At 37.0% G+C, this 27,355-nt stretch overlaps 5 protein-coding genes across 8 annotated transcripts; 1 reads left to right on the top strand and 4 right to left on the bottom strand.

Moving 5' to 3' along the window:
- Positions 1-1,609: 1,609 nt before the first annotated feature.
- LOC103999805 (geranylgeranyl transferase type-1 subunit beta) lies at positions 1,610-6,378 on the bottom strand. 2 transcript variants are annotated; one of them, XM_009421667.3, is made up of 11 exons: positions 6,104-6,378; positions 4,334-4,409; positions 4,186-4,244; positions 3,936-4,075; positions 3,229-3,284; positions 3,064-3,140; positions 2,938-2,983; positions 2,620-2,744; positions 2,216-2,283; positions 2,051-2,138; positions 1,610-1,973 (listed from the first exon to the last, which is right to left on the bottom strand). In XM_009421667.3, exons 1-11 carry the CDS (start codon positions 6,266-6,268, stop codon positions 1,818-1,820), a joined length of 1,056 nt encoding a protein of 351 aa, XP_009419942.2. In that variant the 5' UTR covers positions 6,269-6,378; the 3' UTR covers positions 1,610-1,817. The 2 variants fall into 2 exon arrangements, with proteins under 2 accessions (XP_009419942.2, XP_009419943.2); XM_009421668.3 differs by having other exon boundaries at positions 1,610-1,911; positions 2,018-2,138; positions 6,104-6,357.
- A 1,147-nt stretch (positions 6,379-7,525) lies between these two features.
- Positions 7,526-9,336, top strand: LOC103999803 (dof zinc finger protein DOF5.1). The gene is made up of 2 exons (XM_009421665.3): positions 7,526-7,857; positions 7,969-9,336. The coding sequence occupies exons 1-2, from the start codon at positions 7,807-7,809 to the stop codon at positions 8,950-8,952; spliced, it is 1,035 nt and encodes a 344-aa protein (XP_009419940.2). The 5' UTR covers positions 7,526-7,806; the 3' UTR covers positions 8,953-9,336.
- A 7,363-nt stretch (positions 9,337-16,699) lies between these two features.
- Positions 16,700-22,194, bottom strand: LOC135584956 (uncharacterized). 2 transcript variants are annotated; one of them, XM_065179033.1, is made up of 12 exons: positions 21,998-22,194; positions 21,495-21,891; positions 21,278-21,412; positions 21,134-21,200; positions 20,372-20,465; positions 19,891-19,990; positions 19,724-19,807; positions 18,974-19,008; positions 18,329-18,394; positions 17,407-17,466; positions 17,270-17,321; positions 16,700-17,178 (listed from the first exon to the last, which is right to left on the bottom strand). In XM_065179033.1, the coding sequence occupies exons 2-12, from the start codon at positions 21,652-21,654 to the stop codon at positions 17,090-17,092; spliced, it is 942 nt and encodes a 313-aa protein (XP_065035105.1). In that variant the 5' UTR covers positions 21,655-21,891; positions 21,998-22,194; the 3' UTR covers positions 16,700-17,089. The 2 variants fall into 2 exon arrangements, with proteins under 2 accessions (XP_065035105.1, XP_018674359.1); XM_018818814.2 differs by having other exon boundaries at positions 19,891-19,987.
- Positions 22,195-23,025: 831 nt separating this feature from the next.
- On the bottom strand, positions 23,026-25,177 carry LOC103999801 (large ribosomal subunit protein eL36x). Of its 2 annotated transcripts, none has more exons than XM_009421661.3 (4): positions 25,101-25,177; positions 24,743-24,846; positions 23,744-23,943; positions 23,026-23,262 (listed from the first exon to the last, which is right to left on the bottom strand). In XM_009421661.3, exons 2-4 carry the CDS (start codon positions 24,842-24,844, stop codon positions 23,232-23,234), a joined length of 333 nt encoding a protein of 110 aa, XP_009419936.1. In that variant the 5' UTR covers positions 24,845-24,846; positions 25,101-25,177; the 3' UTR covers positions 23,026-23,231. The 2 variants fall into 2 exon arrangements, with proteins under 2 accessions (XP_009419936.1, XP_009419935.1); XM_009421660.3 differs by having other exon boundaries at positions 24,743-24,853; positions 25,101-25,173.
- Positions 25,178-25,872: 695 nt separating this feature from the next.
- Positions 25,873-27,251, bottom strand: LOC135671170 (uncharacterized protein At3g17950-like). Its single transcript, XM_065179126.1, has 3 exons — positions 27,100-27,251; positions 26,824-26,973; positions 25,873-26,506 (listed from the first exon to the last, which is right to left on the bottom strand). Exons 1-3 carry the CDS (start codon positions 27,109-27,111, stop codon positions 26,018-26,020), a joined length of 651 nt encoding a protein of 216 aa, XP_065035198.1. The 5' UTR covers positions 27,112-27,251; the 3' UTR covers positions 25,873-26,017.
- Positions 27,252-27,355: the final 104 nt, after the last annotated feature.

Genomic DNA, 27,355 nt, shown 5'->3' with positions numbered 1-27,355 from the left:
GGATGTTGAAATTACTTTTTTACGCATGATTTTTGTATTGATCCAACACGTGATATCATGTATTGTGTTTTTCGTTAATACAAATAGGGTTCTTTGTTTAACTTTTAGAATTATTGAGAAATTTTTTAAGTACAGGGACCACAATACTAATAGGGCTAAATCTACAGGGTAATATGTAATGAGCCCTTTAAACTTTTAAATCCTAAGAATTATGCTAACACTTCATGCAGTATCTTAAGCTAACTGCTACTCAAACTCTATATCCTTTCTTGTCAAATTAGTTTTTCTTGAATTAACTAAATAGTGCTACTTAAAGGAATTCATCTTTGATAAGATTTTTCCTTCACTACCAAAGAGAAGATATTGCTAAATTTATAGCATTTACATAAACCTAAAAAATAGGCTAATTACATATTATCTTATATAATTAGTATCTTTAGTATTTTAATCACTTAAAAAAGTTACATTGACATCCATATAGTTATGAAAGTAAAATATTTGACCTTATTTCTCCTCATGTTATCAACTTTACCAATGAAAGATGCGACACTTCTTGTCACATACAAGAATGACACAAAAAAGAGGGATAAAAGAATAATTTCACCAATTAAAAGGCCAAAATCAATAGATGCTTTAATAAAGGGCCAAAGAGTAAGGTCTTCGCTCCGTCTCCACCATTGTTACCCCTATCTTCCGCGACCATCCATACTCCCTCCACCTCAAGGAGGAGGACATTGATGTGGAGGACGATTGGTTTAGCGACGACTACGATGACCTCGCTGAAGTTGTCGCTAATGGTGAAGCTTCGATCCTCGATCTCACTCCTCTTTACCATGCCCACTACTTCCACACAACCCTCAACCTCGAGGAGTGCTTCCGGTGGTACTACTTTGAGAACCACAAACTACAAGTCACCTTTGACTTCCAAGTCTCCTCTTTGACTCCCTTTCGTGAGTCACACTAGATCTTCTTCACACAAATCGTTGACTTCTTCATCGTAAAGAAGTACCTCAAGAGACTCTTAGGTGGACCACCGGCAACACATGTTGTATCTTTCATCGGTAAAATCGACGACGTGATATCCATGTAATTTTAGGGATGTCAATGTAATTTTTTTAAGTCTATGGATCGGGATGCTAAAGATGACTAACTATATGAGATAATATATAATTAGCCCCTAAAATTACTTGACAACCCAATCTAATTTTAATAAAGACCAATCAATGGTTTTATAACACTCAGGTTAGACTAACATTGAGAATGGAGAAGATTAGATTAAGATTAATTTATAAAGATCTAATGAGTATGCTACCATTAGTTAAACTCTTGTTTGAATCAAGATTTTTAGCTTTGCAGAATATAAATTACTCAATAATTTTGTTACGTTCATCAAAATTTATCTAATTTTTCATGTATATAACTGTTAAAAAATCTAGTAATTCTATCTAAATTACCCCATAGTTCTGTTTGAAAAAAATAAATTTATGAGCAATAAGCTCACATGTATATTTATCACAAAATGACAAGAAAAGTTTTAGAAATTATATATATAGAGTTAGAACTATGGATTATTAAATCATTTGAACCTCTACGATGTACAAATCCGACATCCGAAATTGATAACCTTGATTAAAACAAAACATAAACTTAAAAGTTTACCACTCAGGCAAATGGGATGAAAGTGTTGAAGGAGTCTTTCTCCATCCTAAATACTGGAACATGATCCAATTCTAACTACAGGTGACGCATGTAGCCTTTGCCATCTCCAACTGAAAGATCACCTTCAACAACTACAGAACAGTTTCAGGGGAAGACCCTCATTTCCCATGCCCATCATCCGAAGCAGTGATTCCCAGTTCAACACAAAGTGGTCGAAGTCCTGGTTCCCCCAACAAGCTCAATGCAGCAAAACTATAGTATGAATGATACAGGTCAGGCAGCATGTTCTCTGGGAACTTCGTGAAGCCACCGTACTGCTCAGAGTCAAAGAAAGAATCAACAGCAGCAGCAAAATTACCTTAGAATAACATCAGGAGAGTAGCATCATCACCTTGGACTGGCAAGAAAGTATGAAGTCATGCAGCGCATCCTTATCGATGAACTCGTAAACACCTAGCATCTTCAGTACCCCGCCAACCCTGAGTTGGACGAACACAAACAAACATACTACAGTAGTTGATGTGCTCGCTTACAATTCGACATTTCTTGTTCTTACCAAAAGGCATAACATGTGTCACTGGGCTTGTTACATCTACCTTGAATGCCCCCATCAAATGATTGCCTCTGAAATGAATAAAAGATCTCCGAGTGTCAATATTTTTGTAGTTGCTATGATCAAAATCAAAACAGCAAAGTGAACAAATACAATTCATTGGGTAGTAGATCAACAGTTTTTCTCAATTTCTGATGCCAACCACAAGTATATGAAAAGCTAAATTTATCATTAGTCTTACAAGCTATTCAGCTTGAAGAACCAAAATTTGTGATATACATCCTTAAAAAAATGTAAAATTTAGTCATCAATGCAATGCTTTTGTACTCTTAATATGAATAAAAGGATTAGTAACTTACAGTACCAAACCTTTCATTGGATCCCATAATATTAACATTGCAACATACCTTTAAGCTCCACTCTACCAGCAATGGCACATCAATTACTGCAGACTGTGCTTGTTTAGAACAGATATCTGCTCCAATAAAACCCATTAGCTGGAGAGCTGCAACTCCGCAATAAGTTGCACCACCTGTGTCACTAAAAGAATAACGGGTAATCGGGCTTCCAAAACAGTAAACATCATTAACTGGCATACCCTAAATATAAGAATATAAAACCTAGCCATCCGCTCTAATGAATTGAAGCATCCATCAAGTAAATTTATAGGAATATAAAATCAAGATGGTTTATATAGAACATGCAATGCCAATGGATATACTTACCATGAGACTCTGAACCTGGTACTAAACCAAAGCCACCATCATATGACTGCCAGAAATAGCTTAAAGATTAGGAAACTTATGATGTGAACCCTAGGTTAAGAATTTAGGTTCCTTCCCATTACATACCTGACACTTTACTATATAATCCTTAGCCTTTTCTTTGTCCATTCCAGTCCAATTATTAAGCATAGAACAGATGGCAGCTGAAAAAAATAAACCCAATTCCAAATTACATTAGCAGTCAATGGTAAAAAGAGTGAATGTATAAAGATGCAAAACAAAATTGCTCACCAGCACAGTACACAAAGCGGAGATCCGTTTCTGCCCCAAAATGAATTGGCATAAAGCTGTCAAAGAATGGATAAATTCTTAAAATCTTCTCTATGGGAAGGTTGGGAAAAGTTGTTGATATTAATTGCTTAGTTTGAGTATCAATTTGAACACTAGCTCACCATGAACATCAGATGAAAGGAATGCTGTCCTTAGACTGCAACACAGAATCCAATACTAAACCAAAATGTACTTCCTTTGCCTATTCCCTATTTGACAAATCACTATGCCCTTCAGAAAATCAAAATTCCTCCTAGTTGTGAAGGACTACTGAAAGTACTAGGCTTATTCCAATATGATGAGAAAATTCTCCATATAACATGCATATCAAACAGGAATACCCATAATCGATGACAATCGTAATTACATAATCACTATTAATCACTAGTAATTACATAATCACTAAGCGTCTAATTGTATACCAAGAAAATTTTGCCTCAAAATGAAATTTCCTTAAATTCATAATCATACATGTCTATATGATTGTGCCCGCAAAAACAAACATTATACATCTAATCATGCAAATGTAATCTCAAAACTGATCTTCCTGGTTCTTCCACGTGGCAAAGATAAGGCCACAAAAGGTCTTCTGAACATCTAACCATACTTATATTTAGTTAAATGACCTAATTCAGTTATAATCTAGAAAGGATGAACTGCAAATATACCTTCCATCAGGTTGTTGAAGGTTTCTCATTGAAATCAAGATCGATTCAGGACTAATATTTGACAAATTGTAGCCGATCATCTTCAATATGGCTAGAGCACAGTAAGTACTTGCTAAGTGACTACAATTCTGTCTAGAAACCTGTTCAAACATAAAGAAAAACTAAATAACCATATCTGGGGATAGAAAAATTAAATAGGGACATGTTTACCAGCATAAGTTAAATAGAAGCTTATTTGTTGGGCTCATACCTCACAAATACTGGTGGAGAACTGTGAAGTTCTAGATCCACAAAAACCGTAAAATTCTCCTGAGTTGGTAATTGCTCGAGTTAAGGTGCATACACTATAAATAAGAAACAAAGATATCCATATAGCAAGCCACCTTTAAGAAAATTACCATTATCTAAGTCAGCCACCATTCTTGGATGTGCTTGGAAGGACAGAACCCAATTGGCTACTTGATCCTTGTCAACCTAAATCGTAGTTTCTTATTTGAATAAGCAAACATTGAAAAAGATAGAATCAAGAATGCTATAAAATTAAAGTTTCAAAAAGGCCCATGCGTAGTTGCCATAATCACAATGCAAAAACTCGAGATTCCTTGGTATGAGCTTAACACTATATGATAATCTAATTTTTTTTCCAACACTATGTCAGGTAAAACATTTCTTAAATTTGTTATAGCACTGAATGTCAAATGTGGGAGCCACTTCAGAATGATCAACCTACATCAGAAGAATCTAAGCTCAAAAACTGAATGTCTGATACCCAATTATTTGAAAAGCCTCATTTACATCCCACTCGTTTACAGTATTCTCCTCGGGACTGGATTTACAGCCTATATGCAGTGGTGTACACATACCTCATTTCGATAGCTCAGATGATGATGTTAATATATAAGATCACAAATGACAGTTGATGCCTTGTTCATAAGTCAGTTATGCATATAACTAGGAAGAAGGAAATGTCACTACAAGAGGTATGTGACTAGAGAGTTGAGCTAGACCAATGCATTGAAGCTTTAATCCTATCACTTGAAAAATTGACCACAGAGGCTTCAAGGATCAGCTTATATGATCTATAATGTATGATAAACCCAGAAACAAAAGTTCATTTTTTCAGTGTAGTATATGCATCAAGTTGACTGAAATATAGGAGATTTTCATAGTATAAAATTTATTTTAATTGAGATAGTGTAGATCTTACTTTCGTTTATAGACATTTTTCACACCTTCCATTGTGTTAGTTTAGTGAATATATAGAATATATAAAGATAGCATGAAATTTAAAATCTATTTGTTCTGAAAATCATGGATCATGCCAAATGGAGTTAATCTTCTATTTTGTCTCTTCATGATTGATGGTGGTGTGAAGGATTGCAGCTTGAATTTGTCCAATAGGATCCTGACTCAACTATATGCATAAGTAAAGACACACACACACATAAATAAATAAAAAAAAAAAAATATATATATATATATATATATATATATATATAGAGAGAGAGAGAGAGAGAGAGAGAGAGAGAGAGAGAGAGATACCTATCGAAATTGCTGTATTAGGCTGGAAATGTATAAATAAAGAGCCTTTTTGATAACATATCAAAGACTCATGCTGTGTAGATTGAAATTGCATAGACCTGTCAGAGTGACCATTCCGCAACAAAAAGCTACTTGTTTAATTTGTGCGGCCGAGCTCAGATATCATCAAAACACGATTCTCCTATTCCACTATCAAGTATATAGTTTCAAATATAGTTCGACCTAAATCTCACCTATCAAAAATAGTAATTATCTATCATCTCAAGCCACAACCAATCCTAAGAACCAAGTACCAATGGTTTTACTCTGACATTACTGGCTTCAGTAATCCCAAGTCGCACTGACGTATAGATCAAAGCTTCATAATTTCGTTCTAATTTAAGTCAAATCAACAAATAACAACTACGCGAAAAGAAAACTCATTGGAAATGTTGGAAATTTCCATCCGACAATTGCGCGCAAACTAAATTATAACTGATGTGAGATATGCTCCGATTTCATAGCCAAAATTCTTCTTCTAGTGAAATGCTAAGATCTCAGAACGGTATCCAAAGAAAGAAGAGGGCCAAGAGGTCGACAATACCCAGATCTCTGAAAAATGAGCGGGGATGTAGGTTAGTACCCACCCGATCGAGGGCATCGAGGATGCTGAGGCCGGAGATTGCGAAGTAGGCGAGGGTGAGGCGGTTGACCTCCTGCGACTCGTACTCCTTCGGCAGCCCCAACGCCATCATCTCTAGAAAGAGCAGGTGCCGCTCCCGCTCCAGCCTCGGGCTCGCCGACGCATCCATCGCGGCGACGAATCTCCCCGACCGCAGTGAAGTCAACCGAGACCGTTCGCCTTCCGTCCCTCGGCCCGACCGTTCTTTAAACCCAGCCCCGGTGCGGCGGTGGTCATGCCCCAAGCTTGGCGCGGGACCCACTACAAAGCCCTACGGAATGGGCCTTAATGAGCCACTCCGTCATATGGCCCGTTTAATCTTTTGCCAAACGAGTGTATAATTACGAAAAGACCTGCTTGTGGGCCTTGCCCAACTGTTACAATGGCGTAAAGGGCTAATGTTTGGGCCTTATATGGGCCAACTTAAGTGGCCTGCTAATGTCACGACAAATGCTTCAATTGTGAGCTTTTTTATGGCCCAACTTTAGGTTATTAACTTAATGATATATATATATATATATATGCATGGTCCACACGTTGAACAAGGTCAAGATCAAGAATAATTCCATCGGATAAACAACATGATCTCCACCACGTCTCATGCAGGTCTCCATCGAGGAACTCAAGTTCCCATTTGCTTCTCTTCGGGACGTGCCCTCGAACAGTATCATCTTATTATTGTATGGTTTTACTTGAGTATTTTTAGCTTCGGTCATCCGAAGCTTTTTCGTTTTCTATGAAATTTAGAATGACTTCAACATTTAGACCTACAATTCTAAGCACTCGGAGATTTAACTAAAGGCATGTGTGCCTTTTGTGACATGTTTGATGGATATAGATTCATTGCATATATGTTTGTCTCGAGCTGCCGGTCATAATACAAAGTAGTTTGGTTCAACAAAGCAGTAGCTATTTAGACCGAGTGGTGAGGAACACTACAGAAAACTGAACATTCTTTTGTACTGAATTCAACTGAACCAAATGTATAATATACAAACTCACTTCTTTCTAATGTGAATTATATATATGTATGTATGTATGTATGTATGTATGTATGTATGTGTATATATATATATATATATACTTTTATATAGGAATGATATAATGTCCATCTAGCCTTTAGTTTTGACATTATTTTTCCTCTGAAATTAGAGATGATTTAAAAATATTATTTTTCTAAAAGTATTCTTTAATTGTAGACAACAATTTATTTTATTATCTAAAATAAGTTTAGATGTTAGGGTTTCCATGGGCCTTCATGGAGCCCTCATATTGCATTCTGGCGCACCTTTCCCATGCAGGAGCAGCCACTAAAGCTCCCCACAGCTCCACACAACTAATCTTTGGCCAAGAAGCTTAAAGGCGAAGTCTCTCTCTCTCTCTCTCTCTCTCTCTCTTCCCACCCCTCCCCCCCTTCTTCGCTTCCCTTCCCATCCCGTCGCATCCCATCCCATATACCATCCCCAATCAACCAATTCAAGGAAATCGAGACACGAAAGCCACAACAAGAGAGAAATGTGTGGCTCCTTCCTTTCTTCTTGTACTTCAATCTCGCTGCTCTCTTCTCTCTGCAAACCCTAGTGGATGTGATTATCCACCACCTCTCAACCCCATCAACCTTTTGCGGAAAAAGAAGCAAACACCAAAAGGAGCTCAAAGCAGCCGACCATGGTTCTTCCGTCTGTTCCTGTTTATGTAGATCCACCTAACTGGAACCAGGTGAGCTCTTATCCTCTCTTTACATCCCCAAAGCATAATACGAGGGAGAGTAATATTCTCAGCCTTTTCCATATGTCCTCCTGGATATACTAGTAACGCTTGTGTCTTTAGCTACATGCTCCTCAGCTGGGCAGCAGCACCGGTGGTGGCAGAAATGAGGCTCCGCAGCTCCCACCACCACCACCACCGCCACCTGGCCTGGTGGGAGCACCACGCGGTGAAGGCGGAATGGTTGGTTCGATCAGGCCAGGGTCGATGGCGGAACGCGCTCGGCTCGCAAAGATCGGCCAGCCGGAGCAAGCGCTCAGGTGCCCTCGGTGCGACTCCAGTAACACCAAGTTCTGCTACTTCAACAACTACTCCCTATCGCAGCCCCGCCATTTCTGCAAGGCGTGTCGACGTTACTGGACGCGTGGCGGGGCCCTCCGTAACGTTCCCGTCGGCGGTGGCTGCCGGAGGAACAAGAGGACCAAGTCCGGTAGCAGCAGCTCCGCGAAGAACGCAGTCACGGCCGCCTATCGCCAGAGTCGTTCACCCTCGTCGACCATAGCTGCAGGTGCAACGACATCCGGCATCACCCTGCAGCAGCAACAGCAGTCGCCGCTTATGTCCTCGTTCTACCCACCGCCGGACTGCAGAACACGGAACCTAGGGTTCGGATTCGACGGGATCCAATCCTTTGATGCAGTAGAGTATCAGGTGCCCGGCAGCCACAGTGTTGGACTGGAGAACTTGAGGCTTCATCAGCACATCCGGCAATTCCCTTCGATCATGGGTGGGTTGGAGCCTCCACCGCCACCGCCACCACGAACGCCATCACTGACGCCATTTCAAAGCTTATATCCGTCGTTTATTGGAGAAGGTAGTGGCAGTGACGGGCGATCATTAGCGGCGCTAGTTCCAACCAGAGTGCCCAGCTCGGGGTTCCTCATGCAATTGGCTTCGACTAAGATGGACGACAACGCACAAGAGCTTGGCCTTCCAAGGCACGATCTCATATGGGGTGGCAGTGCAGGAGGCAGTGGTAATGGTGGATGGGCAACAGCAACGGGCTTCTCTAGCTTCAGCTCCTCGTTGACAGACAAGTTCCTATAATTCGATCCATGGCTTCTTCTGTTAGGCTCATTCCTTCGAAGACTTGAAAGAATGACCTTCATCAATTGGAGAAGAATTAAAGATGGAATGAATCAGTAACATAAATTGGTCACTGGCAAGACTTTCCTAATGCATGGTGGACGTGTTCGACATGCTGATCAAGATCATTAGAAAATGGTAGGTAGATTTATCCTATTCGTTTTACATTTTAGATGTAGCTTTTTCATATTCCCTTGTCATTGTATCCCACCGTAATATATATATGTGTAGAGAGAGAGAGAGAGAGAGAGAGAGAGAGAGAGAGAGAGAGAGAGAGAACTTGGTGTTTGAGTTCATGCATGTATGTGTATATCTGACATGCAGACCATAATTAATTTCACTTCAGTTGTGTTGGACTAGCTATAATCCTCCTGCCAATTCTAGCTATGGTAGATGTGTTTGTCATCTAACAATCCTGACACAGAACAACAATCTAATTCATTTACAATTCGAGTGATGTGAACAGATGAAAGAGAAGGGTGTGATTCAGGTGATATAATGAACTTAAGTCTGCTTCATCAGTTCTTCACCTGCACTGCTGATTCTTCCATGAGATTGATAGTAAAAGAAGCTCATGAACATTAAGCATTTCCTGTTGGAGGTCAGTGTCTTAAACTGCACCCAAAAGAATTCTGAATTCTCATCTGAATACATTTTTGGCCCAACTTTTACATTGCTTGCCAGACCTAGTCTTTTCTGCAATTTTAGCTATGATCTCTTGCAGATTAAAGCCATCATCATGCATGGATATCTTCTCATATATTGGTAGGTGTTTGATATACAGTATGACACCAACAGTTGATGCATGTAGCTCTTCAAATGCACTATATATATTGTATGTAATGTGTTCTTAAAAGGAAGTAAAATTTCTATTATTATCTGACCTAATCATACAGTGAAAGTAATCAAAAGCATAAAGTAGTTTCAAGTTCATGATGACACGGTATATATATATATATATATATATCCTCTTTGATCCAACATATAGTACTGGTCCTCTTTCTGCTAGGTAGCTACAGAATCTGTCCATGTGCACTCATGATCGAACACATGAACAGCCACAGTCATCAACAGCAGACAGAGAAGCAGCCGACCACTTTACTTTGCACAGCTTGTTGTTGGATCTCATCAACAGCTGAATTATCCTCTCTTCACCTTCTCCATAATATATACATCCGATCCGAGCCCTCACTCGGACATATATCTACGAATGAAGGAAATGAAGTCGATAAAAGCAAAAGAGGGCTATACCTCACTCTCCGAGATCCATACAAGAAACCGAAGACCGAGGCCAGTCGTTGAAGCAGACACAGAAACATATAAGCACTGAAACTGACAAGGAAAAAAGAAAAAGGAAAACATCTGTAAACAGTCAAAATTGAGTCAAAAAGACCAAGACGAACTCTTTCGTCTTCCGGGCTAGTCCTTAGAACAATGGTAGGTTGATGCCAAGTGGAAGAAAGGAGCGGGAAGCACAGCAGAGATGGAAGAGGAATCGGAATAGAGGATGCGTACGTGATCCTTTGTTCAGATATATGGCTGCACATGGAAGAGGTGATGGCCACGTTGGAGACCTGGTGATATCATTCAGAGAGAGAGAGAGAGAGAGAGAGAGAGAGAGAGAGAGGAGGGGGGGCTGTTGCTTTGTCAGAGGAACAGAGGAGGAGGCAGCTTTAGCTTTATGAGTTGGACGTCGACCCCGCCACCCCCACCCTTAACGCTGAAGCTTTAGCTTTATCATGTCGATGATTCTACGTGCTCTTTCTATCCATGCATGGTGGTGGGACCGGGTGGTCATGTGTGGTCCGGCTGGTGATGTCTTTGTGGGACCAGATGAGGGGAGAGGTTATGAGTAAGCCGAAGAAACCCTAATGTCTACTGTTTGGAATCTAACTCTTTGGCCTCTTTCTTTTACTTGTGATTGAGCTCTACAAGTAAAGGTTGGGAAGTGTTTTCAATTCCTTAATATGATTCAAAGTTATAAAACTAACTCTTAAAGTCAAGGTTTATTGTACTATAAATATTCTAAGCATCCTAAGATTATTTTTTCATAAGTGATAAGGGTGGAGCTGTGATAAATTATCAAGATTTTTATGAGTTAAATTATGTGACACTTTCATAGTTTTGAGTGAAACTCTAAAGTTTTTCTTCTATAGAAACTCATGAGAAAAATAAAATGTTCTCTTCAAAATTTATCATCTCAAAGTTTTAATACAAGGAGGAACGAAAGAAACACATTTTGCCTATCATTGAAGTTTTTATTCTAGAAAAATCGAGAAGAAAAAAAATTATTTAAGATTTATACGAGAGAAAATTCAAGAAGAAAATATTTAAGTACAATCACTTTCTACTTGAGATGCATTAAACTCCCAACTCAAGTGGGAGCTTTTATTCTCTATGTTTATTGATAGGTAAAAGTATTCATTATTTTGATTTATACTTTATTATTAATTCTTTAGGTTGTCATTTTGCTAATAGTTTATTCTCCTCTACTTATTTAAACCAAAGAGTATATATAACTTAATTTTCAACATTGCTAAAGCTGGTTCGGATGAAAAAATTGGAGGTTACATTAGTCACTGATATTTTATATTAGATATCCTAATAATAACAAGTATAAAACTATATTATATCTCATTCATATGAATCTAAATTGATTTTATTATATGGCTAGATCATCACCTAGAAGTAACACCTAAGTGTCTTGAATTATAAAATGTTGTTCAAAAGTAATCCATCACATTGATGATGCTCGGATGTGTGGTATCAAGTAGATAAGAGTTCTCTTATTGTTTTGGACTAATGAGAGTAAAGAAGCTAATCCAAAGAACATACGACTAGGTTATAACTTAAAATATATGAATATTTTTAGAGAAGGGATTCAAATTGATGGATACTATAATAAGAAGAAAAATAAATATTATTCAAGATGGGTTGAGAAAAAATCTTAAAAGATTGATAGTATTTGATTTAAAATTTGGTATATTAGAAAAGTTAAACAAAGAAATGATATAGGGATTGTTGATAAGAAAGATCTTAAGAATAATGTTGTAGATGTAAAAAAATGAAGATAAAATTATAATTTTTTGGTGAAAGGATAAGATGTTTTGAATGTCATTAGCACATGCCCCTCAAATTAACCAAAAGATAATCTTGAAAAAGCTTAGATGATATTATTCAATGAATGCTTATAACAAAAAAAACTTATAATTGAAGAAAATTTAAATGATGGAAAAACATACGGTAAATATAAAGGTTTATGTAGGGGTTTTGATTGTAGGGAGAGAAATAAAGATGATAGTATGATTTTGGATTTTACAACTTTATATGATCTTATAATTATAAATACTCAAATATACATGAATATTTAATTATTTATAAGAGAGATCATAACTATAGCCAAAGAAATTTTTTTCTCAATAAACTAATAGATAAAGTTATTTGTAAGAATTATAAAGTTATATCTAGAGAGAAAAAAAAAAGAAAAACTACTAGATTTAGATGGTAATATTTTAAAAATAATAATGTAAATAATTTTAAGATGGAAAGGTACTTTTATTTGTTATTGCTAACTATCGTTTTAAAAGAAAATAAGATGAGAAAAAATAATTTAAGATGATATTGATATATGGTGAGGAGACCTCCAGATGAGATATTCAGAAGAACTGAAATAATTAATATTAGTGGTATAAGGAAAGATGAGAAAAATATTAAAAAGACCTTCACAAGGACTCTTAATCATGGTATTTTTCTTCGTAAAAATACTTCACTCAATCTCCATGCCTTTGCTAATGCTGATTGGGTAGGGAACTTTGATGATAGAACATCTACGTCGGGGTACATTGTCTTCCTTGAGCTACTCCAATCAGTTGGAGTTTTAAAAAACAAAAGACAGCTGCACGATCTACAACTGAAGCAGAATACCGTGCCATCGCCACCACCGCTGCTGAACTCAATTGGGTCACAAATCTGCTCAAGGAACTCAATGTCAACTCCACGGTTATTCCTATAATATATTGTAATAATATTAGAGCTACCTACTTATGTGTCAATCCAGTGTTCCATTCCCGCATGAAACACCTTACCATCGACTTCCACTTCGTGCAAGATCAAGTTGTCAGACATCAACTTCGTGTTTCTCACGTACATACAACTGATCAACTAGCAGACTCACTCACAAAGCCTCTCGCCCGTAACTATTTTCATCTCATCGGTCCAAGATCGACGTCCTTGATGGAAGCTCAATCTTGCGGGGGCATAATAAGCAGATAAGATTTCCTCAAGGCAGTTGAGGAAATCTTTAAGCAGTTAAAGAAAAATCCCCCCTACTGAATATGTATAATCTCTCTGTTGAATATGTATAAATAGCTATCAAGAGCTCACTATCTATATGAACTAGGCAATTACATCTCATACATTTCACAGTTTCTTTTACGATTTTTATCTTTCTATTTTCTTCGTTTCATTCTTTATAAATAGAAACTATAAATAAATATTTAAGTAATGTGAATGGTACAAGATGGAGGAATGTTAATAGAAATCTATAAATAAAGATTTAAATACTCTAAACTTAATTAAACATATAAATTTTTATAAATCCCAATAACAATAAAAGATTTTATATAGTCATTTAAAATTTATTATTATTGGATCTTAATAGATGTGGTGCTCTTTTTTAAGTCTTACTATCCATTCTTCCAATGATAACATTAATTGTCTGATCACGTTTAACCTCCGTGTTATAGATGATAATTTCTGGTCGAAATAATATCTAATTATTTATAAATAAAAATATTAATTATATATATTTTCAGATTGCTCAACACCTACTTTATTGTCGGGCATTCCTCTATTACATGAACTAGTTTCTCGTGACAAGTATCTCATGCATGATTCTCTTTGCCCTTCTCATTAAGATCACAACTACTATATGTAATGATCAGAAGTAATGAATGCAGCTATTTCATTTAGCCTGAGGTCATTGTCGGACCAATGTGATTGCCTACCAGATTAGAGATAAGCTATCACGTTCGCAACTAAGATGGGTCATCAAACATGGCCAAGTCCGTTGACTGCTTCCAATGGCTACAATCTTCTACCAAAGTGTTGGAATAATCTCGATGTTTCGAGACAACTTCTCGTTGGGTCTTTGCAAGGGAAAATTATTGTCAAATGCAAATGTTAATGCTCAATTATTGCGTGAGAAATGAGAAATTTATATCATGAATTCCAATTTTCTTGTATTAGTGGTAGACATGAAAGACCCGTTGACAAGGAAAACTTGGATGTGGCAATTGATAACTAACAGTATGTCTTACCTAACAATATAAGATAATGAGTATAGAAAAGAAGTTGAGATTGCATAAGCATGAAAGATCAAAAGAATAATAATTTATTAACAACATATAAAATTAATATTATTGTTGTGTCATAATTATGAAGTACACATCTAAGATGACAATGAACAAACAATTCGTGGAAACCGACTCCAAAATTAACGAATTAATCTTAATGTGAAAAGAGTTAGCATGAGATAAAAACATTTTGGTGATAGTCCCAAAATTTGTCTACTTTGATTTAGAATGAACACTTTTTTTTTTTTTACGTACTCTTTGGTTAGTCAGATGATTATATAGAAGATTTGTAACAATCGATTCGATATAGAATTAAGTTTTAGACTCACATTTAAATGGAATCTTAGAAAGTAAGCGATGCTTGGAATGAGTGAGTCTTCACACCGATATGAACGTTGATAGGACTTTGGGGTTTGATAAGATGTCTGCATGTGCCCTTTTCTTTATAGGCCAATTATTTGATTCGGCCTCTCTATAGAGGTTCATATCAATATTCTATCTAGTTTGGTGTCTCTTGACCGGAAATTTAAAAAACAAATAATATAATATAATATATTTGATTTTTTCTACATGTGGAATCTTATCATCCAGAAAATTTTTTTAGCTCACTTAGAAATGCCACCAATGCTTATGGGCAAAGAATTTTAAGTGAGTAATAATTTTTTTTATATTTAAGTCAAAAACAAAGAGAGCATAATTATATTTTAATATCTCGATCTTTATATTTTAAAAAATTATATTAAGATTCATACACTTATGAAAGTGAAACTATTGACTCTATCTTATTTCGATTTATCACTGAGCACGTGCAATATTTTCACTAGCAGAATCGATGATATAAGAAGAAACGTGATTAAATATTTTACTTTCATAAATATAGAAATCTGAATATATCTTTTAAAAATATAATGATCGAAATACTAAAAATAACTAATTATAAGGATAATAAATAATTAACCCCCTTTCTATAATATTCGACACATGTCATCCTCCTATTTCTTGTTTAACTTGGATAAGCCAACTTATGACTTTATAAGAGTGCACCCGCGTCTGAATGTTCAATCCTTCATAAACTGCAATGATTCCTTGGGGAGATAAAATTCACCATAAACTGCAATGATTCCTTGGGGAGATAAAATTCACATGGGGAGATAAAATTCACCATAAACTGCAATGATTCCTTGGGGAGATAAAATTCACATGAACATCCAACAGGCTACGATTGAGAAATGGGGCACAATTTGGTCTGATAAATATTATATCCAACTCATTCCAAGTATCTTAGATCAAGTTATTATTAATTTTGTATTATATAGGAGTCAAAGACTAGGCAGATTTTCCATGGCAATAATTTCCCGAAAGGACAAGACTTTTGGGTCAAAAAGGCCAAAGCTGATAAAGAGAATTGCAACTCGTACTAGACTTGCATATATCCCAAAAGCCTTGTCCACCCATGCTTACAACTAAATTGTCTGCAACTTTGGCTAGTTGCTTCTTCCTCCTAATCATTAACCCCCAGATCCACTTTTTCCTATATTTAATTGACATGGACCTGCCAGTTTTAATAGACTTACAATACATATATCCTCTATCAGTTGGAAATCCTACATTGGTCAAAGGCCTAATTTAATCTTTCTAGGAACTGATCATGGGGTGGGTGATCCTAAATATAACTTATATTTTGTAGTTAACATAAGCAAATAATAATAATAATAATCTTTCCTAAGAAGAGTCAAATGTAACATAAAAGTGAAACAACTACCAGCCAGGATTGTCAATTAATTCTATATTCTCTTCTGATGTCATAATGTGAGACATAAAACATGTAGTCAGTTCTATTTTAATTCCTAAAAACCTGAAAAAAAATATATATATATCAGTCACGGGATTTGTTTTGTGGGAATTATCTAACAGTGCAGAAGTTGTCAAGCTTGACACTACTAAATTAGATAGAAGAAATGCTATGGAAAATTAGATAAACTATGAAATAGCAGTGATAATCAGGCCCTAAATTGAGAAATTTAGACGCTAAAATCTCTAAATTTTTAAGTCAAATATATAGATCTAACAATTTTGTTTTAGTTACTGATTCTTAGACTCAATGAACCATTTCTCTCTACATCTACCCGAAACAAATGATTGCATATGGGTGATGTAGCAGTCAACTTTTGACATTTCTATGTGATAGAAATGTCAGCAATCATAATCCACATCCATTTCTAGACTCCATTGCAGGTTTATCTTGTCAAAACAATTTATGAGAATAGAGCTAACACAAATCATAGAGAATCTAATGAAAAAACCAATGCAAGTATTTCTAGACGTAAAACACACATGGGCTGCAAGCAGAATGATATCGCAAAAAAAATGAGCAGAAAGCTGAATACTCAAATGATGAATGTGTAATAATCTTTACATCTAGATCAATACTTCATACCAATTTGTACTCTAGAGATTCAGCTGCCAATCAAACTTTGGTATTCTTCTTTACTTCACTCTGCTGCTCAAAAGAAACAAAATCTTTTCCACTATTACACCTATTGCCTTATTCTCCTCTCTGCAGGTAGACTATTTGATGCTAGGAGATCCACAAGCATATGCTCAGTGTAATGAAACTCACTGATATTTCAAACTTAAGAGATCGGCGATATGGTCAGCAACATCGTGGGCATAGAAATAAGACGCAGCACCTTCTGACACAGGATAGTCATGTAGTATGTAGCTTCAAGAGAGGTAATGGATTTTTAATCCTTTGATTTTATAAAGTCTAGGATGTTACCAAGAAGACCTTTATCATACGGATTGGTGAACCTGGTTTGTACAATAGGGCTCCCTAATAAATGAAACAACAAAACTTGGTCATCAGCCAAAAAAAAAAGGTAATTAGTACACAAAATGAAAATTAAGCTTAAATGGGAAATGACCTGGTTGAGGTTCCATGACAAGTTGAAATTCAGGATACCTCTTCCAGTTGATCTGCATTTGATTTTCCCCAGTTAAGCATGGAATAAAAATGTAATTTTTGAAGCAAGGAACTATGAAACAGGACTTTCAGGATTACCCATTCCTCTGTTTTAATGTTGAAGCAGATGCAGTAAATATGCCATATCAAGAATACCACCTAGTAAACGAGAATAAAATCTGTTAGGTAACAGAAATTCAATAAATAGCAGATAAATAAAACGGATAAGAATGTATAAAACACTAGCAGACAATCAGCATTTGTATTTTGTAAGGCACAACCATCATGCAGGAAGCTTTACCTTTTCCCTAAACATATTGAATTTTCTTATGTAACTAATGTGTGCTCTGGCAATTGATTTATGAACCTTAGATGTAGGAAAAGATAACTAGAATATCGAGGGGCTATAGTTTCTAAGATAACATAAGCCCATATTGGATTGCTGCTAAAACAACAGGTACAGTTATCTGAGGCAAGATCACAGGTCTGGGGCATTCTGGTAATTAGGTACATGCCCATATATTTTTGCTTGGTTTTGCCACTAAACCTGAAACCAGAAATCTGTAATCAATGGTGTTTGATGGAAGGGCAGAAGAATATCAAATATTATAATGAAGGACAGCTTCAAAGGAAGAGCTAACCAAACCAACTTGACTGTTGCATCGCCATTGGTCCTTATCACTTGAGGGACACTATTTCTCGGAAAAGAGAAAAGGTTAAACATGCACTTTGAAACAAAGAGTTAGGAAGGACCCTGGAAGGGAATAGAGTGAAATTCAGGTGATGAAAGTAGGTACAAAAGTGATTGACAACATAACCATACAACAAACTGATGGTTCCAACTTATGGTACCAGTTGGATGTATAAATATTGCATTTACCAAATTATGCACATTCATCATTTAGCAATTACAGTATCAAGATAAGTTCACCATGAATAGAATGGATTTGATGTCCACATGATCTTATTATAGAAGAAAATAAGTATTGTTCTGCAAGAAGTCAGGGATACAGCAGCAGACCTGCCATAGCACTTGGAGGATGCAGAAAAGCGTCGTACTGATGACCAAGCTGCTAGCATGAATGCTCTGTGGAGAGATATAAGTTAATCAATTCGTACGTTATACTCATCTCTAGTTGTTTATATCTCGATAACCAAATCCAAAAATTAACTATACAATTGTCTATAAGGATTGCCAAGAGGCACTGGACTCTTTGAATGTATTGTTTAGAAGCATTTCCAATACAGACATCAGAACAATAACTTGGACAAAAACTGTTTTTACCGAAGTTATCTGGAAGGATCTTGCACAGGGAAACGTCGGTCTGATGAGTTTTTGGAATCAACATTTACTTTCCCTCAAAAAGACAGCAATTAAAGATATCCAATCAAGAACAGATATGAATACTTTCCCTTATTGCTTGTAACCATGACGAAGAACCAATTGAGGGTTAACTATAAGGGAACTCCTACAAGACATTCAAGTTTTCCTGATTCTAGCATTCGGAAAAAGAATCATCATGGTTACTCAACTCACAAAATTCATGGAACAAACTGCAAATGCATATAATGGACTTACTAAGATCAGCGTCATCACATAAGTTAATCAGTTATTAATATGATTTTATATGAACGATAGAAAGAAAATACTGTGATGCAAGGATACCTCCATCCTCTGTGAATCAGCAGACTTTGTAAGAACTGTAAATTGGAAAAGAAAGAAAAAGTCAATGATACTAAAATTCAAGTACCTATATAATTAACAATATTGGGAGACAGATCATAATATGATAAATCTAGCCAAACCAAGATTAGATATATTGTTATGAGCAAGATCCTACCGATATAAATTGTAAGATCTAATTTCATCTCGCTAAAGTTACCAATTAAAATCCAGTAATAGAAAAGCAAAAGATAAACAGGAATCAAAATCTACTATTAGTCATAATTCCCTATTTCAATAACTTCTCCGTATATAGAAATTAATATTATAAATTTAACAGAAACAATTACATCGATAGATTAGAGATTTCTAACAATCACCTACTATTTTTAACTGTAAATGCTTGACAACATATAATTTCTCAATCTTAGAACCATTTGTTGAATATGCATGTGACCACACCCATAATAAAAACAGCAAGAAAATATAATAGAAGATCAAAGAAAAGTGTGTTTTATCTTTTTCATTTAAAGTATTCTGAGATTTGCACAAAAAGAGCTATGGGGTTTCTCTTTTAAATAAATCATGTAAAGATGTAACAATTAACATTGCCATGACATTTTTTGTCAAACTCAACAGAATTCAGCAGAATTAATGACTGCACATGCCTATATATGAAATAAGTTATCCTTAACAATCATAATTTCTAAGATAGAAAGTTTAACCAAGTGACTTGTGCATGTGAGTACATACACTTAGTTGAACACATTGTGTAGGAGGATTCAGCAATAAGAAATCCAGCTAAAAGAATAATAAACAGACGATGGTTCTTCCGACCTGCAAAAAAGAGAAACACGTTACATTTAACAAGCCACTACCCACAAGTTACAGCATGAATGACCAATTAAAATGTTTAGTACCTATGCAATTCCCAAAAGCAGGACAATGGTGGTCAAATCCCTTAATACTTGATTTACAACTTTTGCAATATCTAACTCTGGAAAATGATGGAGAGTTCTGCTAAAAGAAGTTCAAAAAATGAAACCAAATCAGTTAAAAGAAATAAGCCACACCAAGCTTTTGCCTAAGTATTTAGAATCATCATCTCCCAACTTCTAAACTACAACAATATTCATTAAAAATGAGCATCAAAGGCCAAGCAAGTAAGGATATAATATAAGCGAGTATTGCAAAAGCAGTAGCACAGATAACAAATAATGCAAGTACTGGTTAGGTAAACAGTATAGAATTTTAGCAAATAGAACATGCCAGGGAACAAGAATTGGAAGTTTCCTTCAGAACTTATACAAGTACTTTTATCATATGGTTCTATCTAGTTGTAATGATTAAAATGGCACATCTAAGTAAATATGAAAAGATGATATAGAATTCATTATAAACCTCATATAGAACATTTAGAGCAGCAAAGTCATTCTGGCCAGACTCCACAGGAGAAGAGCTATAAGAAACCATTCCAGGATCACCAGAAAGTATTCTGAAAAAAAAAAAAAGATACATAAGTCAATAAGTACTACATGTAATTGCTGCATATTGAAGTCACCATAGTGTAAAACGATCACTACGCCTGCCTTATAATGCAGCTCAAAAACTTAAAAGATTCACTACATTGTTGAGTTAGTTACTGTATGCAGTTAAAATTAGTGGGTATTAGACACATTGTCATGTTCCCAAATTTTTGTCATACAGAATAAATCAGGCATATCATATCACCGATTCTATCTTCAGTGCATCAGCACCAATAAAGAAATGAATGACCAACAACATGACCGTGGTGCCACAATAAAAAAGAGGGAATTGTTGTCATACGAAATAACCGAAACTCACATATTAATATAATGTATTCTTGTAAATTTAGTTAAAGATGAATTTTGTTTCGCTCTAAAAAATGAAGCAATACATAAATTGGAAATAATTCGAGATTATTCACTCGAAGATAAGGTTGATCTTTCCCTCCAATCAAACTTAAATATTTCAGATGTAAATATTTTAAAATTCAGCCCACAAGAAAATAAAATAAAAGAGACAATGAATTTCCAATTCATCCCACTGGAAACTGACCCACCGCAACATAATTAGGCATCCAAAGTAGATAGTTAAAAGGTAAGCTAAAAATAAAGGAAAGCATACGGAAACGACGCTCACCTATAAAGACCATACAGAAGTAAAGCACACTCAGCATTGAGAATGGCATCCAATAACGAAGGGATGGCTGCAAGAGAAGATAAGTCACAAATATGCAACACACACACATAACACCTGGAAGCGGATCTACTAAATTTAAACTACCTTGCCGAATCGTGCTGACATAAACTCCCCACAGGAATAGTATATTGAAGAGGACGAAAGCTGGAGCTGATGCAGAAATACCAAGAAAACGCCTCCAGCATCTGCCCAAGAGAATCGTCGCCACCATAACCATAGCTGCAACAGGATCGGGTCAGTTATGAAGAGAAGTTCTTCTTTTGGTCAACACCTCGAATCGGACGGAGAGATGGAGACAGACCTGCGATCGGGAGCATGGCGAGGAGCGAGAGGAAAGGAAAGAGCCGGGGAACCATGGCTAGGGCGAACTGAGAGAGGAGGACGAGGGAGCAAGAGACGAGAGCAGATCGCTGGAGCTCCCATGACGATCTCCGCCGCCCCGGGAACCTCAGGCCCAACATTACTATTCCCGTACGGATCCGAGAAGCAAAAGAGCAGCCCTCGTTTCTTACAATGTAAAGGAGAGTACGCTACAGCTATGCGCAAGTCTTAAAACGAAAGGACTAATTTGTTGGCTTAAATCGAAACAAGCAAAACGATTCACTACGAAGATCTAATCCACTGATCGATCCAGCTCGCTACTTGGGGTCGTCTCGCTTATTCTCGCCGGCTGCGGGAGGATCCACCGGCGGCAAAGTCTGCAAAAGCGAACGGGCTTCTCATCGACATATCGTCGAGCAGAAGACGGGCGAAAGAATCGACGTGCTATTTCTAGCAAGAGAAGATGAGAGGAGGGAGACTGACGAGGTCAGGCTTGTAGATGTTGTGGACGAGAGAGGCACCGGCGAGGAGGGAGGCGACGACGACGACGCAGGACCAGGCGAGGGACGGCGTGCCCGTCGGTGGCCTGCCTCCCCCGAACTTTTTGCTACTGCCGCTGCTGCTGCTCATTATTATTATTGTTGCCCGAGCGTACCTGTCTCATGCACGCGATGTGACAGTAAATGTGAGGCGGAATGTGTTATTTATGTGTTTGTTGGCCGTCGAAGTGGACCAAAACGTGGGGTTTTTTTATGACCTTAATGTAAACTGCTTCCTAAACTCTTAGGCTTTGAAATATTCTTTTTCATCAATTTAATAAAAAAAATCTCAAGATAAAAAACTAATTAGTGGGATGTCATTTGTTAAAAGCTCAATAATAATTTTTTTTCTTGGTAAAATGTGTCACATTCTTTTTGAATTTGATAGAATAGATTAAAAAAAATTATAATAATTTTCATCTAAATAATTGACGTCAAATTATTTTTATTCTAATTATCCTATTATTATTTCACTCAAATTAAGAATAAATCTCTCTAAATATTGATATAAAGCGACCAATTTTGATTTTTTTTTTTTTTACTGAAGAATCAATCCGCATCTGTTTATACTTTACTCAAAACTGTTATTGTCTCATCAATAAAAAATTAATGCTCCACTGATGACTGATTCTTTGCTTCCATTGCAAAGTTTCTTTCTGGTGAATGCAGAATGGTGCAGCAAGTCAGATCAAATGCTCTGACAAAAATAAGCAATTACGCAGATTATGAAGGAAAAGAAAAGCTATCACACTGTTGGCAGAGAATCTATATGAAAGCCTGTGATACAGCCCAAAAGCTGTTCAGAAATTGTTTAAGATCGCAGCAAACCTGCTGCAAGATCCAAAAGAATGTCATCGAAGACAAGCTGTGTGCATATATTAAGCATGAACTTCATACTCAGCTTGCAGATACTTTTAATTTTCCGTATCAAAGATACTGCCGATTTCTGAATAAAGAACCATGAAACAGCCATTCGAATGTAGCTAATTTTTAATCAAACAGATATATCTGAACCACATCAAAATAAAAGATCCTACATGAGATCTTGAATTCATACATCCTCAATAGTCAGGCACTCAGCTACAAGAACACAGGAACAAGAAGCTAGAGAAGTCACCCTAGGGAGTCTAATTATTGGCACATCTTCTCCTGCTACGACAATGAAGCTATGAACTGCATTACTTCTTCTTGTCACTCACTCCAGCAGACCTGCAGGTTATACGACCACATGAAATGAAACAACATAAGAGTATTTAAAATCCACATAAACCACATATTAGTATATAAGTTACAGAAAATTATGCCAAGTAATAACACTCAACAGATATTCAACCCCATTATATGTCGTAATAGAAAGCAGACACCAAATGCAGAACCTAGACTTGATTTTTAACTGGTGTGAAAACTTGTGGATTAACAACCTTTTCCATGTTGTTTCTTAGCCATTTCTAAGCAATTAGACAGACTACTTAAGTGAATCATGCAAGATGCCTATGTATGAACTATCATCAGATAATTGATTCAGGCAATTGAAATTATAACCAAGTCCACCGATCACTTTAAAAGTTTCTAGCAACAAAAGATACCTATAATACATTTGTCTATGGTGAACTCATAATTAACCCTCAATATGACACAAACTCCAACACTATGAAACTAAAAAATGAGAAGGAAAATTTTGAACACTGACCTCATTTTCCTAAGGACATTAGCCATCTCCTCACGCTTCTTCTTGGCCCGTTTGTGCGTACCCAACTTTCGCTTTGCCACTTTTAGTGCACGCTTGTCCTTTCCAACTTTAAGCAATTCAGTAATCCTCTTCTCATAAGGAGCAAATCCAGCAACCTCCCTGATTATATTTCGAACAAAATGCACTCTTTTGCTTGTCTTCTGAAAAAGAGAGTTAAATCACACCATAAGTTGAAACATGCAGCACAACATTGAATCAGGAACCAACAAGTACAATTGGATTGGTTCTTTTTAGTGGAACACCCTTCGATAATCAAATTTTAGATTAATGTACATTAAGAATCACAACCAGCAATGTGAGATGCATTCATTACAGAGGACTCCATTACAGAGCACTAAAACTACAGAGAAATGTGAGATTCATTCATTCCTACCACTACATGGGGCTTTATACCCTTCTTTCTTTCCTGAACCATTACTTTCTTGCCAAAGAAAGCAGATAATTTAAGCTCTCATTACAGAGAACTAAAATTATTGAGAACATCAAAAGAGGACTCCAAGGAACTCAACTTTAGGAACAGAAACACCAGTTCTGTTGACAACTCAAATCCCACCAGATGCTTACATTCTATTATATTAAAGAAATACACCACTACATATCATTACAGAGAACTAAAATTATTGAGAACATCAAAAGAGGACTCCAAGCAACTCAACTTTAGGAACAGAAACACCAGTTTTGTTGACAACTCAAATCCCACCAGATGCTTACATTCTATTATATTAAAGAAATACACAACTACATATCATCAACAACTTAATAAGTAATAGCAACTCTCTGATCTGACACTTAGGTATGCATGATACGATTAAAGCGTGTTACTTTATGCATCAAAAAGGGAAAGAGATCTGTTCCAAATTCAACATTTTTGTTTCAGAGTTTAGCAGACTTCCATCGAATATCAGCAAAAAGAAAATGTGAAGCCAATCGTCTACGTACCCCTTTTCTGTTCGAAGGGCGAGGAGGCAGCTCTCGCTTGGTGACAATATGACCTTTGTTCAGTCCCACAAAGAGACCGGTGTTCGGCTGTGGAGGAGCCATCACTTCGGTCTCCTCAAAAAGAACGTTAGAATTCAGAGGTAAAGATCCACAATAATAGATCGAAATATACGAAACCATAAACTTGTTATCGAATCAAAGCTCAGCTTAGCTAAGATTGGGGAAAAAAGATCACGAGAAAGAATGTATACAAGAAAATTTTATGAGGTAGACGCCAATCAGAATCCAATTTCTATCGTTACCAGGGAAAGGAACAAAAATTTTTACAGAGGAACAAGAAAAGATAAGGGTTTCTCACCGCCGGGAAGCCGAAGAAACCGTAGCGGCCGCCGAAGAACCCTAACAACGGAAGAAGGCGAACCGAATGGGTCGCCGACTTTTAACACCCGCGGTGAAGAATTTATTTACGGAAATACCCTTTAAGTACATCTCGACCGTCCAATCGTCATGGACTTTTCGGATGGCTCAGATTTAATTAGCTTTATCTTTATACGTTTGAAATTGGCATTTAAATATAAATATAGCTTTTAATTTAAGCCATATGTATTTTTATTTTTTGGCTAAAAAGATGTGCATAGATTGGGCTAATGTAACATTTACATGAAGGTGATAAGTGTGATTCTTCACTAATTAATTAAAAATTATTAAGTGCAGATGTTAAATATATCTTGGATCATTTTCTAATAAATTAAGCATTTAAGTGTATATATTGGATCCTTTTCTAATAACTTAGACATTTAAATGTATGATTATCTAATTAAATTATTTTAAAAAGAAATATTTTTTTATAAAAGGTAATCAAGAATTTATTTTATATTAGATATATCATTTTATATTCTTACGCCAAAGGCGTGAGGTAATGAGACGGAGTAACGAAGCAGTTCTTTGGATTGCTTGTTGGTGTAGACTGCAACAATGTGGTCAATTCAAGCCACTGTATGTAGATCTAACCTGTTTGGAAGTCAGACCATAAGTACTGAGAATGACAAGATCGATGCAACTTGAAGCGACAATCTGTGAAATTGCAATCCCAATACAAATGCATGGCTATAAATGAGGATGCAAATCAATAAATATGACTTCCTTTGGGGTATTGAATTCCTTAAGTCACATAAAAATCCACAGTGAAGAATCTTACAAGTACTTTTTCTTGGTGAATGATGCAACTAAATTTGCTTTGTCCATCGAAAATGGATTTGAGCTTGATGGTATCCTTCATTCTGTAGACTGAGCAGCCACACATGGAAACATCAATGCAAAGCAATGGCCACTATGAAGACCCAAGACTGCATGAGTCCCGCTTTGAGGGCACGGAGGAGGAGGAGGAGGAGGAGGAGGAGGAGGAGGTGGCAGAACGAGGCCATCGGAGAAGACAGTGTTCGGCTCCGGTGCAGGTCGGCTCTCGGCCAACCCTTCGAGCACATACGTGATCGAAACACCATTCCTCACCTGACGAGCATTGCTAGCCCTCCTCTCTGCCTCGAGGAAGGAGCCAAGGGATGGAGAAGCGTCGGTTACGTCGCCGCTGAGCTGAGTTCTCGCGCACAGTGAGAACCAGGTTTTGGTCTTGCGGTTCTTGTTCGCCCTTGGATTCTCCTGTTGCCTGCTCCTCCGAAGCGACCTGTTCGACAGGTCGAGGATGCTGGTGATGCCGATGAGGCTGCCGAGGGTACTGCTACGATCATGAAAGAAAGATCCGGTGGACTGCGCAGAGAGACATGTGGAAAGATGTGTTGTTCAAAGATTAGAGAGTACAACTGTAGCATACTCTACAATATTTCCAGAGAAATAAAAGGGGAGGGGGGATTAAACGAAATGAACAGACACATCAATCTTGACAACCATGTGGAATAATGAGGCGTGCCTGATGGCTGTGAGGCTATCATGAGGGAAGGCATGCAAAGGGCAACATAAAGAAACCAAGTGACAGGGTGGAAGAACATGTACTCTTTATCCCCCTAAAGAAGACAGGCCTCGAGAAGTCTTCGATGGGAAAGCAGTACGAAAATGTTCGTTCTTACCTCTGTATCTAAGCCAGATGAAGAGCTAGAAGATGAGCTTGGAGAAGCAGTGATGAGAGTCCTGAAGGAATGAGAGCCAGAGAAGCCAACGTTCCTGACTAAACCGATCCTCACGTTCACTGGCTGCAACCCAAGAGGCCAACCTCCTTCCTGTCATGGATCGACAAAGAGAAGAAATGGAGAAGAACAAGAGAAAGGAGTATTAGCAGTATCATGCATGAATTGGGGAGAGTGTGCAGAGAAATCCCCATGGAAATAGAAAGAGGATGCGTTCACCTGTTGAGCCATCTGCTTCCGCAGATGTCAGATCAACTCCCAAGAAGAACTGCGGTAGAGAAGGCTCGACCTCGACCCATTGAAGAGGAGACAGGAATAACTGAAACAGCGTGGGAAGCAACAAGAAGAGCCCTTCTCTCAGTCATGGATAGAAAAAGACCACGCTTAGGTTGTCCTGTATCTTAACAGTAAGCAGTAAAAGCAGCCAAGCTAGCAGACGGACATGGGAGGGACCATTGACGGAACGGAACTGTGG

This window comes from Musa acuminata, unplaced genomic scaffold (genome assembly GCF_036884655.1).
Source record: "Musa acuminata AAA Group cultivar baxijiao unplaced genomic scaffold, Cavendish_Baxijiao_AAA HiC_scaffold_1138, whole genome shotgun sequence".
NCBI lineage: Eukaryota > Viridiplantae > Streptophyta > Magnoliopsida > Zingiberales > Musaceae > Musa > Musa acuminata.
Note: the sequence above shows the minus strand (reverse complement) of the source record. Positions and strands in the feature narration are given on the sequence as shown.